Source organism: Tyto alba, unplaced genomic scaffold (assembly GCF_018691265.1).
Source record: "Tyto alba isolate M040663 unplaced genomic scaffold, T.alba_DEE_v4.0 Super-Scaffold_42, whole genome shotgun sequence".
Taxonomy (NCBI): Eukaryota; Metazoa; Chordata; class Aves; order Strigiformes; family Tytonidae; genus Tyto; species Tyto alba.
The window spans coordinates 22,205,101-22,223,366 of NW_024881318.1; the positions used below are offsets into that span (position 1 = coordinate 22,205,101).

The 18,266-nt window shown below is 35.2% G+C and overlaps 1 protein-coding gene across 1 annotated transcript in view; it reads left to right on the forward strand.

Moving 5' to 3' along the window:
• The window catches only part of NDUFS4 (NADH:ubiquinone oxidoreductase subunit S4), a 49,155-nt gene extending 31,233 nt beyond the window's left edge, over positions 1-17,922 (forward strand). The window contains exons 3-5 of the mRNA XM_033009030.2: positions 8,832-9,004; positions 13,304-13,377; positions 17,714-17,922. Of these exons, the coding sequence (XP_032864921.2) occupies positions 8,832-9,004; positions 13,304-13,377; positions 17,714-17,817 (351 nt within the window). The 3' untranslated portion in view covers positions 17,818-17,922. The remainder of the gene's footprint in view (positions 1-8,831; positions 9,005-13,303; positions 13,378-17,713) is intronic.
• Positions 17,923-18,266: the final 344 nt, after the last annotated feature.

Below are 18,266 nucleotides of genomic sequence, written 5' to 3' on the forward strand. Positions count from 1 at the left end.
GGAAATTACGTACACTATTTAGCACTTGCTTTCAACTTTTAAAGACCATGCATATTACATAGAAGCATTATATCTTGCATTAGGGTAAGGGACAGCTTTTAACAGGTCTGGCTTCCTTGTAATTTTGTAAGTGCAACTTCTCTTCTAAAAAGTATGCAACAACAGTGATTTTGCTGTAAATTTTCATTTCTTAATTGGGGATGTGCTTCTGTTTTTCTCCCCTACTTCTCACAGCATTTGTTACTATGTGGCAAAGATCTGATACAGAAATCACTTTTTTTTATGAAGGAGATGTAAAGAATAGAGAAGATGCATCACAATGAAGACAGGCGTTGGTTTACATAAACTCAGGATTTCTCAATACTGGTCTTAGTAGCAGGCCATGCATTAGTGTGACAGTATTGTCAGGTTAAACTTTGAAACACTACTCGCTTTTTTCCACCCCCACTTTTGCTGAATGTTAAATTTTAACCCTTAAAATGAAATGGTGTTCTACAGCTACCATTACATAGGGAATTAATAAGTAGTTGGGAGGTAAAAGGGAAGAACACTAGAATGCATGGTAATGAAATTTTTAAAAATAGTATTTCAGTATTCTTTGCTCTAGCTGTCAGCCCAGGGAGATTGTTAGCTAGTTAAAACTGAATCCACAATGGATGTTTCATGCACAGTAGTGGTAATCTTTCTTACAACTTTGTCACAGGAAATCTTACTAGAGTTACCAAGTCTTAAGACTTTGCTGTACATCCAAATTTGATCTCAACAGCTCAGACTTTAGGTTATTTGCTGTCCAGATTAGAGTATGAATTGGCCAAGGTGTTCCTGCTTCACAGCAGCATTTACACTGCTTATGTGCAAGTCGTGTGTCAGTTCACTGCCGGTCCCTGAATGTCAGCTCCTTTGCATCTTTTCCAGCTTGAACTCATAAGGGAGCTTTCTGCAAAACTAAGAAAAGGCACCCCAGCCACACACTTAACACAGATGAGACTCCTTCCCCTCCTAAAGCTGAAGATGATGAAACAAGTAGTGCCCATATTTGGGAGCTCTACCTAGTACTTATTTGGAAAATTTCTTAATGGATACTTTAAAGGAAGCTTTGTAAGGTTTTCAAATGGACATAAAACAGATCTGAACTGTTAATTTTCTTGTTCCTGACAGAACACCTGAAAAACAGTAACTTTGTAAAATTAATTTAAGTCATATGCTTTGATTTGTTTTTTAAATACAGGTAACTTTTAATGAATGTTAAAAATAAGGACTTTACTAACATGGCATCAGAAACACATAAAAAATACAGAAATTATTCCCAATGTGCAAGAGTAGCTTGAATGTTGGCTCTCACTTGAGATATAGAAGACCTCACCATGAGCTGCTCGTTGGGGCTTTGGGTGTCCATGATCAAAACTACATTTTATAGACTGTAAGTTCAAAAGTCCTCTTCAGTGAATAATTCATCAAGATACTCTTGAAATACTATGTTTAGCTTTGCAAGCCAGTCAGCTTGTTGTGACTTATGCTAGGAGTATAGCATAGATAATCAGAACTGCAAATTGAATTAATTTAGTTTGAAACAATATACTATCACTGAAGTACAAGTGAACTGCAATATACCATTTATTTTATAGAATATACAAAATTGAACCAATCAAGGCAATCAGTGCAAAGCTGTCTATTCTAGGTGGGCTTGGCTGCTACCACTTTTGTCTTCTTTCCTTTAAAGCTCCTTCCTACCTTTTATTTCTGTTTTTTTTTTTCCAACTGAGAGAACAGTTACTTATGGTAATAAAGCAGTAGTGTTTTCATAACTAAATTATTCTAAGAAGAATCAGATTATGTCAATTATTCAGTTACTCTCTCTCTAAATGCAAGCAAACTAAGACTGCAACTTCTTTTATTTGAAAGCTTATGGTCTAAAAACTTTTCTGTAGTGCTATTCTTAACTAATGTATTTTTTGCATGTTTTTTAGTCTGAGGATTATGAAGTTGTTGTAGAATACTTGAAGGTTATGCACTATAGAAAACAGTATTTTTAAATGCCTTGCAGGTAATAAAAAAAAACCAAAAAAAACAACAAAACAGCAGCCACTTGTGCGTGGTTAAGCAAAAGATTTTCTTACGTATGACTTGAATGAGTTATAGAAAGTATGTTCTCTCTAAATCTTGCCATGTTAGAAGAAAAAGTAATTTACAAGACCTGTTGTAAGTAATTCAGACTTTTTCCATCTTGAGACAAGCACACTGTTTATCATTTCATCAGTTTGAAGGATGTCATGACCACACTGAAGTCTCTGATGACTACTGGTAGCAACATCAATCTATTTTTATGAAATACATTCTTCTCCCCTGACCACCCCTACCTTCCTCCATTTAATAATGATTTTCTTAATTTTAGTTATAGAGAGAAACTGTCAAGTGTAAGCCCAGATATGTGATTCACCTTCTCTTTAGTTTCATGATATTTACCCAGACATTTACAAAACTAAGACATACTGTTACAGGAAAACAACCCAAATTATTAATAATTAAATAATCGTTTTGTTCTTTGATTCTTTCTTGGCAGAAAAACTATACTGAGCATGAAATATCTGTCTGTGCTGAAAGTGGGTCTTGCGTGTTTCGAATGTTTCATTTTTAATTTTCTAAAATGTTTTAGATGCAGGCTGAATGATGGGTATTTTTTTCATGTTTGTCAAGAAAAATGCCTCTCTGTTTTGAGACTTGTCAGGGCACTGAGAGGTTCAAATCTGAGATTTTTGTTTTTAATTTTAGTGTTATGGTTTAAACTAACAAAAGCATAGCTCAGCAGCTTTTGACATAACTTTTGCCATTAATCACTTTTATAAATCCAGTCTTTCAATGATTTTTGCAGGAGATAAAGATTAATTCAAAATTTGGGAATGTAATGCAGACTATAAGTAAAATATTTTAAGATGTGAAAGAAGGGTTGGTGAGGAGGAAGTTTTCAACTTACTAATGTGAAGTTACGTTCCAATTTGTAGAGAGTACCGGGAATTTTTAGAAGTCAAATCAATTATTCCTGTTTACTCTTCCATAGTGTTCTCTCTGAATAAATCCAGGTGACATTCATTTAATGGTGTGTGGGGTGTGTTACGCCATTATGTTTGTAGTAGCTCATGCAAGCAAGGTGGAATAATACTGGGTATGCAAAATACTGAGAAAGTGGAGTGAGCTTTTGAGCAGTGGGATGAGGGGGAAATTCTCAAGGAGGTTTTATGACAACAGTGAATGCTTAGCCATAGTGGCTGTTAAGAGTACTAACTCAGCTGTGAAATACAAACTGATAAATAGAGTTTGCTGAAGCTAACAGTACTTGCAAATGTTGGACTGTTTTGGATGCTGACACCTCTGCATGATGACAGTCAATAGTCTAAAAAGGTATTATGATGGACTTATGTTGATTCCAGTACTGTGACAATTTCTGCTTCTGTTAGACCCACTTTTCAGCGTATACTTTTCTCCATACCCAGTTTCTCTTTCATGTTTTCTGCAAAACTGACTATCGAAAGAAATTTTCTTTAAATAGAAGCTTTCATGCAATCATTATTCTGGAATCCTGTTTCCTGATTAAAATGTTCAGTTTTCTTTTTTAAAATATGGTTCTTTCATTGCTTTTCTCAACTTCTTTATTAATCGTTCTACAGGATGGTTAAATGGGAGAACATGTTACGGGTAATAACATGGTGTTCACAGATTACTGTGATAATACAAAATGATTATAAAGCCTGAGAGAAAACTGTATTCTGTGTGATTGAGTTTCTTAAGGGCAAATATGCTTTTTTTTTCCCCTTGTTATGTCTGTTGCTGTTAGACAAATGTTGTCTGACCACATTTAGTTCATTCTGCTCCATTTTTCCACTTACAATTTGCATAGTAGATTCTGTTCTCTTACACTTGCTTCAAAAATACTGTATTGAAGTGTAGAAACGTAAATGTTCTTATCTTGACTTACAGCCTAAGCAGCTGAGCACACAAAATAAAAAGCTTCTTTTGCAGCAGCTATTTTGTGGGTATTATGCAAGATGTTCTCTGCTTTGATATAGCAGCTCCTAAAGAAAGTGTATTGCAACATGAATGTATAGCAAAACTTTATGCACTTAGTCTGGTAAAACATGTTGGAGGTAGGGAAGAGAGCAAGCTGTTGTAAACTCCTATAAAGTACAGAAAACTTCTACTTTCCCTCCTTTCTAACAAGTGTAAACTGTTGAGGTTAAGTAGGTGGGGCAACCGGAAGTAATTACTAAGGCCAGTGGCATTTTTGTGGTTTAATAAAGGCAGAAGCTAATTATTCAGTTTTTATTTAAGTGAAATGATGCCAAAAAGGAGGTTCCTACAGAGCAGCTGCACTCCTTCAGTGTTACCCTAATTTACCACAGACACAACTGTCACAAACAGAACTTTTAAACTTGATATATAGCCACGAAAGTAAGGAGCCCTTTGTCTGGAGTGCATGCAGAAGAACTCCTTTATACAAATCAACCGGCAGATGACGGACAATGATGAAAATTTGATTCTTTGAAGTCATAATGGTCATTGAAATGTGTGAAATTCTGGTATTGAAAAGAGAGCAGCTATCAAGACTCTAAATCCTGGGTGGTTGCTGGAAGCTTGCTGGGAGGTTTTTCTGTGTTTTGACATCAACTTCCCATTGCTTGTTCCCTGTTTCCTTTATTTTTTTTTTTTTTTTAAAGGGGGGTTGTGCTAAACAGTAGATAGTTGATAGTGGTTATGTACAGTTTCTGTCTATGCATTAAAAGAAGTGTCATAGGAGAAACACGACACCCTTATGCACACCTGACCCATCTATTCAAAAACACTGGTTTTCAGAGATACTTTCAATCATTTTGTCTCTTTCCCTTGAATTATAGAGTTCCATTTCTTGTCCCCTTTGGAATTTGTGCTATTAGTGGAGTGCTTAACAGTAGGAAATTCTCATTTCCTTTAAAAGTTATATTCATGCTGAATACTGCTTTCATTGACACCGCCTCTGTGAACCAGTTTTTCTCCTTGCTGTATAGCACATTTATCATTTCTTACTACTCTCTCCAGAACAGCTTTACGGTGCTTTCCACCATGACAAGTGTTATTAAATAGTGTAAGTTATAATAAAGACAATATCTCCTCTTCATTTGTAAGCAATTCGATGTGATTTCTGCTTTAAAAAAATTGGTTTGTCCCTCTCAGCTTATTTCAAGAACCAAAATGCTTCAAAATGAGTATTTTAATATTTTGAATTGTAAAAGAATTCAAAGGTTGCTAGTAAAAATAAGTCTTTATATATACTAAGAAAAACATAATATCAGAATGCACCTTTTAGATGATAAGCTGTGTTAAAAGTGAAGCAGGGTTGTTAATTTCTAGTAAAGCAAACCTATAAATTTCAAATCTCAAGTCTTTACATTGTCACCTTATTATTTAGAATTTTGAATGCTGAACACCTCACTAACATTTTAATACACTAATATAGCTAAATTCTGCAAGGAACACTTCAGGAAAAACAAACAAAAAAAAAAAGTAATGTGAAACCAGCTGTCAAAAACATCTTTGTTTTGGAAAGTTGGTTCGCAGGTAGTTTCAATGAGAACTTGAACTCAGAACAAAGCACTGAAGACACAGTAAAGAGTTCAACCCAGTGCAGCATAGTTCTTTTCAAGTATTATATTGTTTTAATGGCATCTTGGAGCGGGAGCTTTAGCCCATTGAAATGTCGCTTAAAGGACAGGTTCTTCTGTCACTAGCTGGAGCTCTGTGGATGAAATGATCACAATAGAGTGTTGTAATGCATTTTAAAAGTGTGAGAAATCAGTTTGTCTAGACTAAGAGTGCGCCTACAGGGAATAGGAATTTTAGAGCTTCTGTGCTCTTTAGGTGTCAAGTATGTGATAGATGCCAAGCTTTTTTATTCCATATCTTTGGCAACAGTTCAGCTATGCTACAGTACCCTGCATGTCTACAGCAAGCAAAACCAGTGATTTTATGTCAGGACAACTTGGGCTTCAGAAACCAGAAACTCATTGTCCTAACAACTGTCTGTTCAATTGCCAGCTTTAAAATGGGGAAGATATCAATAAACAATTGCTAGATTCCCAGAAGGCATGGAAACTTTAGCTGTAATGAATCAAAGTATGAAAAGCTAGCAACACCATGTAGACATTTTAGTTTCACAAAGCAGGCAGGTTTTAATTTTCACATTGGAAATATTTTTATGAGATGAATCCTATATTATTAGTGAAATAACTTCAATTTGGAGCCAACTGAGTGCCTGAAAAAACATGGCTTGAAGGGACTTACAGTTTGTCTGGGGGTTTGGTTTTATTTTCATCCAGATGGACAAGTCTAGGCATTTCTTTACCATGGTTACTTAATAAACATAGCATTTCCTGGTTTTTAATACTCTTCTTGAATTCTGTTCTGTATGCACTAATGTGTAGTATTTTTGTGATTTTTCTGGTGTGGAGGCTTCAAAAGAGGGAATTGTATATGTCCGTAATGTTATTTAACATAGTGTCTTTTTTTAATAATTCCAGATAGTTCTGGAACAGTTCAAAAACCTCGAAATCAGAAGCACTGAAGCACAAAACCCATAATGAACATAGGAGTTGCTGAGAATAATAATAGTAAAAAAATATTATTGATCATTTTGAAGCTTGCTTATTTGGGAGGTATTTGATGATAACAAACCTAGAATTGTTGCACATAGCTTACTATTTCACAGGGGAAAGAATTTTTTGTTATTATTTTTACGTTTTCTCAGTAGGCATATTTGTTAAATACAGAAAAAAAGGCTGCTAATAGTAGCCTATTCCTATAAAGAGGCAAGCTGAACCATTTAAGCCCCACTAAACATTGCTGCAGGTAAAAACCCCTTTTTGTTAAACAAAGCACTTTGCCAATTCAAGTAAGAAAACTTTAAGCTCTTTCCATCTAAAACTATGGTTTAAGTTTCAACAGTCAGAAATGCCAGTCTGTCAGGAGGTGTTTTACCTATATGTTGCAACATTCCAGTGACTGGTAGTGTTTCTTTTTCATACCACTGCTAGAGTCATATTAAAAATGAACATTACTTGGTCATAATGAAAGCATTTATAATGGAATTGTTAAGGTATTTTTGACAGTTTCTTTTAGTAGGCTGGATAGGAATGTCAGAAGTAGGAAAATTAGTGTGCATGCTTGTTTGTTTCCCCTGCTGTTCTAATTGTATATAAAAGTAAAATTATTTAAACTTGCTCCTTTGTGTAGCTTAGAGGGATTGATCTCCCAAAATTTATTTTATGAACTAAAATGAAAAATGAGACTTTCCTCATTTCAAAGGTTGATCTGGTGACAGCATCAAGAGCTTTGAAGTGTGCCACAAAACAAAATCCCACAGAGTTAGTAGCTACAGACATGTAAAGCCACAGTGTTTTATTTAAACTTGTTTGCCTTTTAATTGAAATAATGGCAGTACTGGTGAGATGAGTTCAATATACGTGAAGTTTTGCTGCACTTTTTTTGGACATTTACCAGTTTACTATTTGTTCCTGGAGAGAGGAGGGGAAGGGAGGACACAGAGGGAGACCAAGGAGCTCCCACTGGCCTTTTAAGTATGTAAGGAACAGAAGTAGTTTAGCATCCTTAGAGATGGATTTGATGTTTGATTTCACTCTTTACTAGGGTGAACTGACAGGTTAATTTTATGTAATTACTGTTTAGTTTTTAGCGAGAAAGTTCACTTTGATTATATCAGATGCTGCTGAGGGTAATTTTTCACAGCAATTCTTGTGAAGTTTTTCCCTATCTTATTCTTTGTTAAAGTCAGTTAATATTTTTAGCCTGATTTTGTGACCCTTTAATATTTACCTTTGTTAGGTTTATTTGTTGAGGGCTCACAAGCCAAGCCTTAGTAGAGGAGGGCATCTACTACTGACTATATACAATGTTACAAGCCTTTTTTTGCTTTGAAGGTTGCAATCTCCTGAATCCTTTTGTCCTTCACAAAAATACCAAAGAATGTTACCAGTATAAAATGTTCTTTCTTGATCTTGTACATCAGCAGATGAATTGACTCTCAAAAGCTGTTATTTATAGCTTGAAACACGACAAGGGGGTCAATTTTATGCGATAACTAATGATTAGAGAAATAAGGGAGCTGAATTCTAGTACCTGCTCTGCAGTCTCATCAATCAATAGATTTTTGTGGGAAAGATAACCTCTTGCCTCTTCCTTCATGCTACGCATAGCTTCTTGAGTCATTGTGGATGTTGGTGCCTCTTACAGACAGATTTAAGCCCAAGAGAAAGCACTTACACTGCAGCATATAGTTGGCTGGCTAGGATTTTGGTGAGTAGTCCTGTTCATATGAAATTTAGGCTCCTTATGGTAATGTAAAATTTCAGGATTTGTCATTGTTTCAGCCTGTGCTCTAACACTTTCTTTAAGGGAGAAAGAAGAGTTCATACATTTCCACATTTGCTTCAGCTAGTGCAAATTAGAGCAGTCCTAACATTGCACCTGTGGTCAGAGGATGGGAGAGAATGTCCTGTCCCTTCTCTGGCACTAGCTACTGTGTAGGTGGGAGATGAGCAGGTTCACATAACTGATCCATGCAAAATCTAATTCAGTCAGGGGAAACAGAACGATAGCAGCCCCAACATGAGTCAGCTTCACTTTTGTACAACTGGACTCATAACATACTTTTCTGCAATTTTTCTCTTTTTTTTTGTAGCTTCAAAAATAAAAATAAAGCATGAAATTATGTAAAAAACATAAACAGTTTTATTATAAAAGCCTTTTATGTGTACCCATTCTAACAAGTTCTGTTGTGTTTTTCATAGGATATCACTACTTTAACTGGTGTTCCAGCTGAGCACATCAAAACCAGAAAAGTTCACATTTTTGTTCCAGCACGTAATGCAATGCAGGCAGGAGTTAACAATACAAAGAAATGGAAGATGGAATTTGATAACAGGGAGCGCTGGGAGAACCCATTAATGGGCTGGGCTTCTACGTGAGTAGTTACTGAATTTGGAAATACATTTCTTCTATGTTTGGCTCTTACTGGTCCTGTAAATTTTAAGTTTGAAATGTCCTTTCTACCTGTAAATCTATTTGTGTTTTAACAGTCCTTACAGTAAGTGGTTGGGTTTGTTAGTTGCATGATTAATGATATGTTATGTATAAAAGCAGATTTTAGCTCACAACATGATCTGGGAGAGTTTGAAAAAGATTTTAACAACCAGAACTTTCAGTGATTACATATGCGGTGATGTTACTGTATGGCAGCATCAGAAAAAAGGGGTTCTTACTTACATGAAGCAGTAAATCCTCAGCTCTCAGCTGCATCTTTTAAATTTGGTTAAACATAAAATAATTATATTTAGTGTCTGGATTTTTTTTTTTTACAGTTTTATAAATATCCTGAAGATCTAAAACAAGGAATATAACTAATTAAAAAAACAAAACCAAACCAAACAAACAAAAAAAAACCCTGAACAACCATGTATTTAAATGTTACACTGTTTGTTTCAATGTAATGTAGTAAAAACTCTTAAATATGACAAAATCAAGAAAAATAATAATCTTATCTAAATATGCTATAGTTTGGAGATGTAAGTATAACTTGGATGCAGCTAGTTTTTAATTCTTTTTTTCCTATATAAATATACTACCTGTATTTTACAGTGTGGTTAGGATTCCTATAACCTGTGAGGACTATGGCAGCAATTCTCCTGAAAATATTGTAATTTTGATTTGAAGATGTCTTGTTTGAGGCATATTCAAAGAAGTTAATTATTGTACATAAACAAAAATCAACCACTAGAGGTTATTTTTCAAGCTTCAAAAAGGATACAGTGTGCATTGAAAATGTCTGGCTGCCATCATATTAGCACTTACAATCAAAGAAAACAAAATTCTATGAAAAAAATCTTAAAACTGTAATTGTGAAATAATCTGAGGACACTTTTTAAGATTTATTAACATTCTAAATCTAGTCACAGAATGAATTTCTTTTTTTCTTTTTTTTTTTTTAATTTAGAAAATAAACGTATCCAGAAATTTATCCAGAAATATTAGTTCAAAATTACTGTAAAACCAAGTCTTGCTGTTATGTTGGTTTCCCATAAAAATGTGAGGAGACTCAAACCTGTAACATCTGGGTTGCACTTGTACTGCAAAGCGTTAGGGAAGCCAAGCTCAACTATCATTAGATGAGAAAAAATACTGAATGTGAATTAAAATACTAATTAATTGTGTTAAATTAATCTATTAAAATACCTGTTTTAAAACTTTAAGCCTGTGTATAACAGTGACCTCATCTTAAGCACATACTGGGTTTTTCACCATTTCATTTTAAATATATTTAAATTGCTGTTTCAGAGATTAAGATTTCAGTGATTTAATACATGTATGCCTTGGATGACTCAACTACTGCAAGTAGCTACTACAGCTAAAAAGTAATTACTAGGTTGTTTCACAGGGCCTAAATCAATTAAGTGATAGCCTGTTGACCAGCAATAGCCCTTTCCCTCCTGCCTTGTGTGCCCTCAAAGTGTCTAGCCACTAAAGTATGTGTAAATCTGTTTATGCCACTGCACAGATTGTAACACCGTAGCAGGTGTCAGTAACACCTGCTTTAGTTCAGGTTGAATTTAACATTTCTTCTAATCAACATTTGCTTTTCAGCTGACTTTACCCTCCCCCAGACAAATTATTTTCTGGGTTGGATTTTGCATGATCTCAGCCAAAACACTGTATTTTAACCTTTCTAACAGTTGTAACTATTTGTGCTAAATAAACCACCTAGAAAAATAAGCCATGGTATTAAGGACTTACCTGTATGTTAAATTGTCCTGAAGTGAGTTTATTGTGAGAATTTAAAAATGAATGGCTGTTTTGAACTAATCCATCTCTACACACATTTTTATTTTGGCATAGGAAATGAAGTATTTCCTATGTAAGCAGGCTCCAGGTAGGCCAAAAGCAAGTGCTGTGATAAGAATTGACACAGCTAGGTTAAGGGTTTTGTAAACTAGTTTGTATCTGTTAATTTTTAAAGGAATTTTCATAAAAACTACTTGTGGGCATTTTGTTAATTTCAAATTACTGTTCAACACCCAGAAATACCTAAGAAGAGTTTCTTCTCTTCAGATTTAATTGCTGCAAAGAACAGTTCTTAGAAGTTTTCCCATTTACTTTTGAATAATGTAATAGGATTGGTGGATTATAGCCCTTTTCCTCTGAATTCAATATACATATTTACCTATAGGTCTTTGCATTATTTTTGTCATTTTACAGTCTTACTTGCTTTTTTGAATTCATGTGTTGTTTCTTGGATGTAGGTTTTTTTCAGTGAAAAGTATTCAGTTGAATATCTAAATAAAATGGACCCATAACTTTTTTTTTTAATTGGGAGATTTCATTACAGGAACGCCTAAGGATAGTTCTTGAGTATATATTTTAATATAAAGCTGTAAACAAAGAAACCTGGGAAGTGCATGTTTTCCATTTTACAAGATCTCAGAAGAAAATGTGTAATCCCAGTTTGTAGTGACTGATAAAACAGTTTAGGGCAGGCTCAGGAAATCCAGCAGCACTGCTATTGCTGACACTATCAGGACATCATGCTGGCTGTCCTGAATTCCAGTTTGCTCACAGATTATCCCAAATTTAAATATATGGATAGCTCATATATGGAAATAAATCAAAAAAGCTGTATTTAGACTGGATGAAAGATGAACCCATATGAAAACAGAACAAGTAATTTCTGCACAATCCACATTTCCAAACTGCCTTTATCCTGGAATGTTTTTGCCAAACTTGCAGTATTGCACAGGCACTTGATCCCTCACTACACTTCAGACTTAAACTTCTTTGTTCCCATTTAGCAGTGTTGAGAACATTTTTCCAACCCCAATCATGGAAGAGAAGAATGATAAGTAAAAGTTGTCACAATATTGGAATATATTTGGGTCACTTGATTCTCCAGTGATCATGTCATGGACTAATTCTTAGTTCCTATTATTCATTACTGCCTTTGTAAAAGAAATCTTTAAATGTCTTTAACAGAACCCATCTTAGTGGCTTGTGAAAGTATAATTTCTGCCTTTATCCTGTTTGGGTTTTGGTTTTATTTTATTTTTATTTTTTATTGGGGAATATATTGTATATATAGTGAACTCCATTTTTCCATGCGTACATCAGATAAAATTACATTGTTGTCTTTGCTGGAAGCTAGATTCCCCTTCTTCCCCTCCCCCTCTGCCAGTCACAGTCTTTGTCTTTATTGTAGAGAGTTCAATGTATCTTTGGTTGCTTTTTCTCTTCATTTACCCTTCTAGCTTCAAAGAGAGAAGAGTTGAGAGGCAGCTCCTTCAATAGTTTGTTGCAATTTGGTCTTGCCTTCCCGGTTGTCTCCCAGGCTCATGTGCAGTGTTGTCTCAGGGCAGCATTATCTCATCATTGTGCTGCTACAACCCGTATCTTACTTCTCTAAAAGTTTTTTAGGTTAATTTTTAGAAAGCTATTTTTTTTCATCCTTTGTCATTATTCTTAAATTGAGTTTTTATAACAACAGATAAGGCAGGGGTTTTTTTAACTGAGATTTTAATTTGTCTCAAAAAGCCTTTTGCTGTTTGATTCCTTTCCGAAATTCAGCCGAGGAATAGCTGATCATCTAAAACTAACCACTGTGTATTTTGTTAGCTAGCAGTTTATGTCTCTGAGCTTCGTTTACAGTGGTGGCCTGTGATCTGCTTGCTGTACTAGGATAATTTGGGGAGATCATGTGACCTCAGCCAAAGATGAACTCTTGAGTTTTTTCATGTAATTTTCAGTCTCTGATTAATTTCTGCTCACTTTGATATTCTGCTCTTTTCTGTATAAAATGATTCTTCCCCTAGCTACTTTATAGACTCCTGGTCTCTTTGAAATGTTCAAAATTACCTTAAGCCTCCAGACCATCCAGAAAGAGAGGGACTACACAGCTTTAAAAATTAATAAGGTTGTTGCAGAATACTTATTGTAACCTCAGCAGGTGGTTAGACATGTTTGTCTAATAGAAAACTTAAAACATTAATTTCCACAATGAGTTGGAGGGAAGTTTTACAAATGGAAAGAGTAAAACAATACCTTGCAGAAAGCAAGCGTTAATCCTGGAAATAATTAAAAATAAAGGGATTTTGAATGCCTTGTGAGGTGGTATACTACAAAAAGCTGTGTAATACAGCATTTGGCTAGCATTTGAGATACAGATGTAATTATTTTATATTTCAGATGTGCTTAAAATTTGTCATCGGATTTCTTACAGAGCTGATCCTTTATCCAACATGGTTCTTACTTTCTCTACTAAAGAAGATGCCATTGCCTTTGCTGAAAAAAATGGTATGTATTGTATGTATTATGAGGGATTCAGCTTTCTATAAGCAGTCTTGATCTCAAAGTATTAACAGTAAAAGTAAAGAAGTACCTTCACTCTATTCCACAAAACTAGTAGACCATTAGTGCTCTAGTTGTGAAGCAAGAAAACGGGGCAGGGGGGCGGATATTTCTGAGGGTCCTTAGGACACTGAATCTGGAAGAGTGTTCCAGCCTTTTAGCACTACTACTGCAATGCTTTTGGAAGTATTTGTGTTTTGAATGAGAACTGAGCCTTACTCAGGTCTTGGAGGAAAATTAATATTAATACTTCTATCTTTAAGAGTATCCCAGGCTGGAGGCCCTAGTTACATGGCAGTGAGATTTTTTCCTGAAGGTTTGACATGAGCATCTGAATTTCTAGTTAAGGAAAGACTGTCAGAACCCTTGTAAATGTTTGATAATCAGAAAAGCTGAAATGGACTACCAAGTAAGCACACTGGACTTCAGTTCTGGCCAGGTTGCAGAATGGGATTTATCATAGAATCATACAGTATCTCAAGTTGGAAGGGACCCATAAGAATCATTGAGCGCAACTCCCTGCTTCTCACAGAACTACCTAAAACTAAACCATATGACTAAGAGCATCGTCCAGACACTCCTTGACAGCCTTGGTGCTGTGACCACTTTGCTGGGGAGCCTGTTCCAGGGACTGACCACCTTCAAGTGAAGAGCCTTTTCCTAATGTCCAACCTGAACTGCCCTTGACGCAGATTCATTCTATTTTCTCGTGTCCTATCTCTGGTGTCCAGAGGGAGGAGATCAGCACCTCCCCCTCTGCCGACCCCCATAAGGAAGTTGTAGATTGAGGAAGTTAAACCTAACTCTTCACAAGTACAAAACTATACACATGATGATTGTTTGTATTTGAGAAAAAGATACTAGAAAAGCCAGTATCATTACTTAATATTTTTAACACTAGTGATGTATTGGAAGGACTGTATCTGTAAACTTACTTGTTTTTTAGGCTTGTATTTTCTCACAGAATTGTGGTACTGCAAGAAATATCCATAATCTCAGCCCTTTAAATATCCAGCAGACCTTTTTTGTATTGTTAGGAATTTTTCACTGCCTTTTTTTTTCTTTTTTTTTTTAAATTGCGTTTTCCTTAAAGAGCTAGTCTTCATGCTCAGTGCTCATGGATGTGAGAAAGATTAACTGCACTGAGTTAAAGCCAGGAATAGTGCCCATGGAGTGTAAGTTTCTTCGTAAGTCTTCCCTGTGGTCTACAGCTTTCAACTATGTTTAGTCTGGTGTATATAGACAGTAAAGTTTCTTGGTCAGACCAAATTGTGCAGAGTTGTTAGATGACTTATGTTGTACACCTAGAAAACAGGGTAAGTCCGTTAACTTATACAATTAAGAAGCTAAACCATTTAATGTGCAATTTATTTGTACTTTTTAATTGTAAAGGCTAATATTTAATTCCTGTATTTCTCTTGGAATAGATCTTTCTTGTTATTGTAATAGTCTTAATTTTATTGAAAAATAAATTAGTTCACTAAGAAATTAATAGGATCATCATATTTGCATTGGATATACTAATTACTATGCAATTTCAATAGTATTTTGTAATGTTTTATGAACAGATATGAAATTTGGGAGTCTCTGGTGTTACTTATGCTTCTGTATTATTCATGCTATTTCTGTTTCTTGGGAAATTCAGCCTGTAAGAGAAAAAACCTGGATCCTGGCCTGTATATCACTGTCTTAATGTGCTGCTTATGTCATCTGAACATGTTATATTTTGTCCTTTCAAAATGCAAATTCAAGTAAAATACTTGATTTTTTCACTGTAGGTTTATGCCTTTACTGAATTAGTAATGAATGTCCATTGTGTGGGAAAACTACAAAGAAATTCTACCAACTAAACTAAGACTGTGACTTAGTATTAACATTATTAGTTCAGTATTCACTTAGCTTGCACCCTTAATTTTACCATAACTGACATGTACCAAACTTTTCTGCAGATAGTGGCTTGCCTAAATTATTATTCCATTTTTATTTAAAGTGGCTTAGTTTTATGCTTTATGATATGTGCATAATATTTTTTGTAATAATAGCTTCGGTATCAGATGTAGCTGGAAATAGAAATTTTACAGTATTTAGTTCCACTTTTAGAAAGAAATGAGAAATCAGGCACACATTTACAATGGAACTTAGAAGCTAAACCGAGGTGTTCTTGAAACATGTCTGTGTCTAGGAACACAAATATTTACCTCACTGTCTTTCCCATCTGAACCACCCAAGTTTTCCATTACAAAATTCCTTAAGTACCTCAAGTTTAATTTCTGCAAATCCTGGATATTGCAAGTATTTTGATACAATTGGAAAACCTAAAAGTTCTTTCTCACCTAAGAACTTCAGGAACCTGAGGCAAGCTATCTTTCTGCCTGCCCCATCTGATTTTTTTTTTTTTCTAATGTAGGAATAATAGCACTGAATACAGCAACAGGAGACATCTCTGTCCAAAATATGACAGCTGAGGATGGTCTGAAGTCAAGGCAAGGAGGAAACACTTGTAACTGGATGAAACTGAAAGTTTGCCCTGTGCCTAAATTATTTTTTGTCTTGTCTGACATCACCCAGGGAGTTGCTAAAAAACATACAGTTTTAGTAACAAAGATAGAGGACTTTTCTACTCCACAATAACCTTTAGTCAGGTGATGAGGATGTTCTTCCAGAGATGATGAAATCTGATTTCTATCCACTTGGCTTGTGTGGCAGGGCAAGAATAACTTCCCACTCCATCGTGGTGTTTTTATAAAAGTGACCTCTGGTCTCTGTCATGAACAACTGGAGGTGCCTAATTCAAGGACACTGTTCCAGAGTGTGAAACCTTATCAAATATGGTGGCCTCCTGCAATCCAAAGTTAGATGTAACTAACTTTGTGGATTTTGGATATCTATGGCAGCCCAGGTCATTGTGCTGGCAGTTGCAAATCTCTTTTAGAGGCACTTGGCTCCTCGCTATCTAGTGTATAAAAAGGTGAAGCAATAACTTAGGGCTGTTGATTGCATTCCAGCAGCCAAGTGCCTCAAAGTTAGATGTTATGATGCTGAATATTGCAATACCAGAGTCTGTCTCTGGATCTAGCTCTGTCTGTTTACTCACACTTAATTTTTAATCATCATAGGAGACAAAAGCCAGTGTGCTCCCAGATGGAAAGTATATGTTTTTAAAACCTCTGCTCCAGTGTTTCTTACAGATAATAGTTAACTTGGAAATTAACATTGATGCAGCCTCATAAGCATGAAGAAAATGTTTGTGTGACATTTGTGGATACACAAAATTCAGACATAGTGACATGACAACTTGCACATTACAAAATATGTTTTGATGTGCAGATTGTCTTGAGTGTTTTCTGTGAACATCTTAAATGTAAAAATGCAGATATATGTTAAACCTGTTAGGGCTTACCAAGTTTTTGTTTTAAAATTAAGGAAGTATCATCTTATTAGTATCAGTTAAAACTGCATACTTAGCTACTTCTGGCTTCAACTCGAGTATCTCAACTTTGAGTGAAATGTTGCAGCAAAAGAGACCAAACTTTGGAATACTGAGTGCTACCCTGGCAACATTCCAGGCACCTGGAGTCTGCAACCAATTTGCATTTTGATTTACATAAACACTAATGTCTCCACCTCTTCTTTTCTGACATTTTTTAGCATTTCTCTTGCTTAACTATCACGTAATTTACTTGTCTTCTATCATTTCATTCCCTTTTCTATTACTCCTAATTTTTTATGTTCTTATAAAAATGTTGAGTATAAAACTCCTTTCTAATGCTGAAGTTTTTTCTTTGCTCTTCCTTTCTTTGATCCTCCCACCCTTCTTTTTTCCTCTGGCTTTCCAAAGTCTCCATTCTCTCCTGACCACTGAGATTGATATTCTGTATACTATTTTTTTTCACCTTTCCTTTATTTGTATTTCCTGTCTCAACATACATAGAGCCTTAGTGCTTCTGTGATGCTATGGAGTTGTGGAGCCATGAACTTGAAGGACGGTCTCTGTTCCCTGTTGATCTTTTCACTGATGACTGTCAAGTTTTTTGCAGAAGTAAAGAAAATGGAGGTGCCTAGTATGGTGAAGTCTTACCAACTGAGAGAACGGGCATATGTCACATGGCATTTCAGTATTCTCTGCTGCCAATTACTAAGGAATAAACTACTGGATATCTATGTGAAGAAAAATATACTAAAGTTAAAACAGTTAGGTTGCATTTGCTCTATATTGTATGGCGAGAATATTTAGAATTCTCTTTGTTTCTTGTCTCCCCACCATTTCCCCTGTAACCTGCAGGTTGGAGCTATGATGTTGAAGAGAAGAAGATTCCGACACCTAAATCCAAGTCTTATGGTGCAAACTTTTCTTGGAACAAAAGAACAAGGGTGTCTACAAAATAGGTTGGCATTGGCTGTCTGACTGTGAATGAAATCAGCTGTGCTATATTTATAGACCATTTACAATACATCTCTTAATCTCCTAATAAATTTGACCTTTAAACTACAGATGCATCTTGTGATGTCTATTTAAAATGTTTTTGATGTCTCCAATTGAACCTGTTGCAAACTTCCCTATAAATAGAGGAGATTTGGAGTGTTCATACTTCTGAAAAATTGCTGTACTAGGAATCTATCAAAAGGAATGTTTGAAATCAGCCGCAACTGTAAAGAGTATGGTTTATCTTTGATGGTAATTTTATATTCTCTATCATGTTTAAATTTATCAGCTTTGCCTATACAAATTTTCTCAATATAAGGTGGGTTTTTTTCTTTTATACAAGAGAAGTTTGTCAATTCAAGAGCAAAGTATGATGTATAAAACTTAACATTTGAGTACAGGTATATAGACT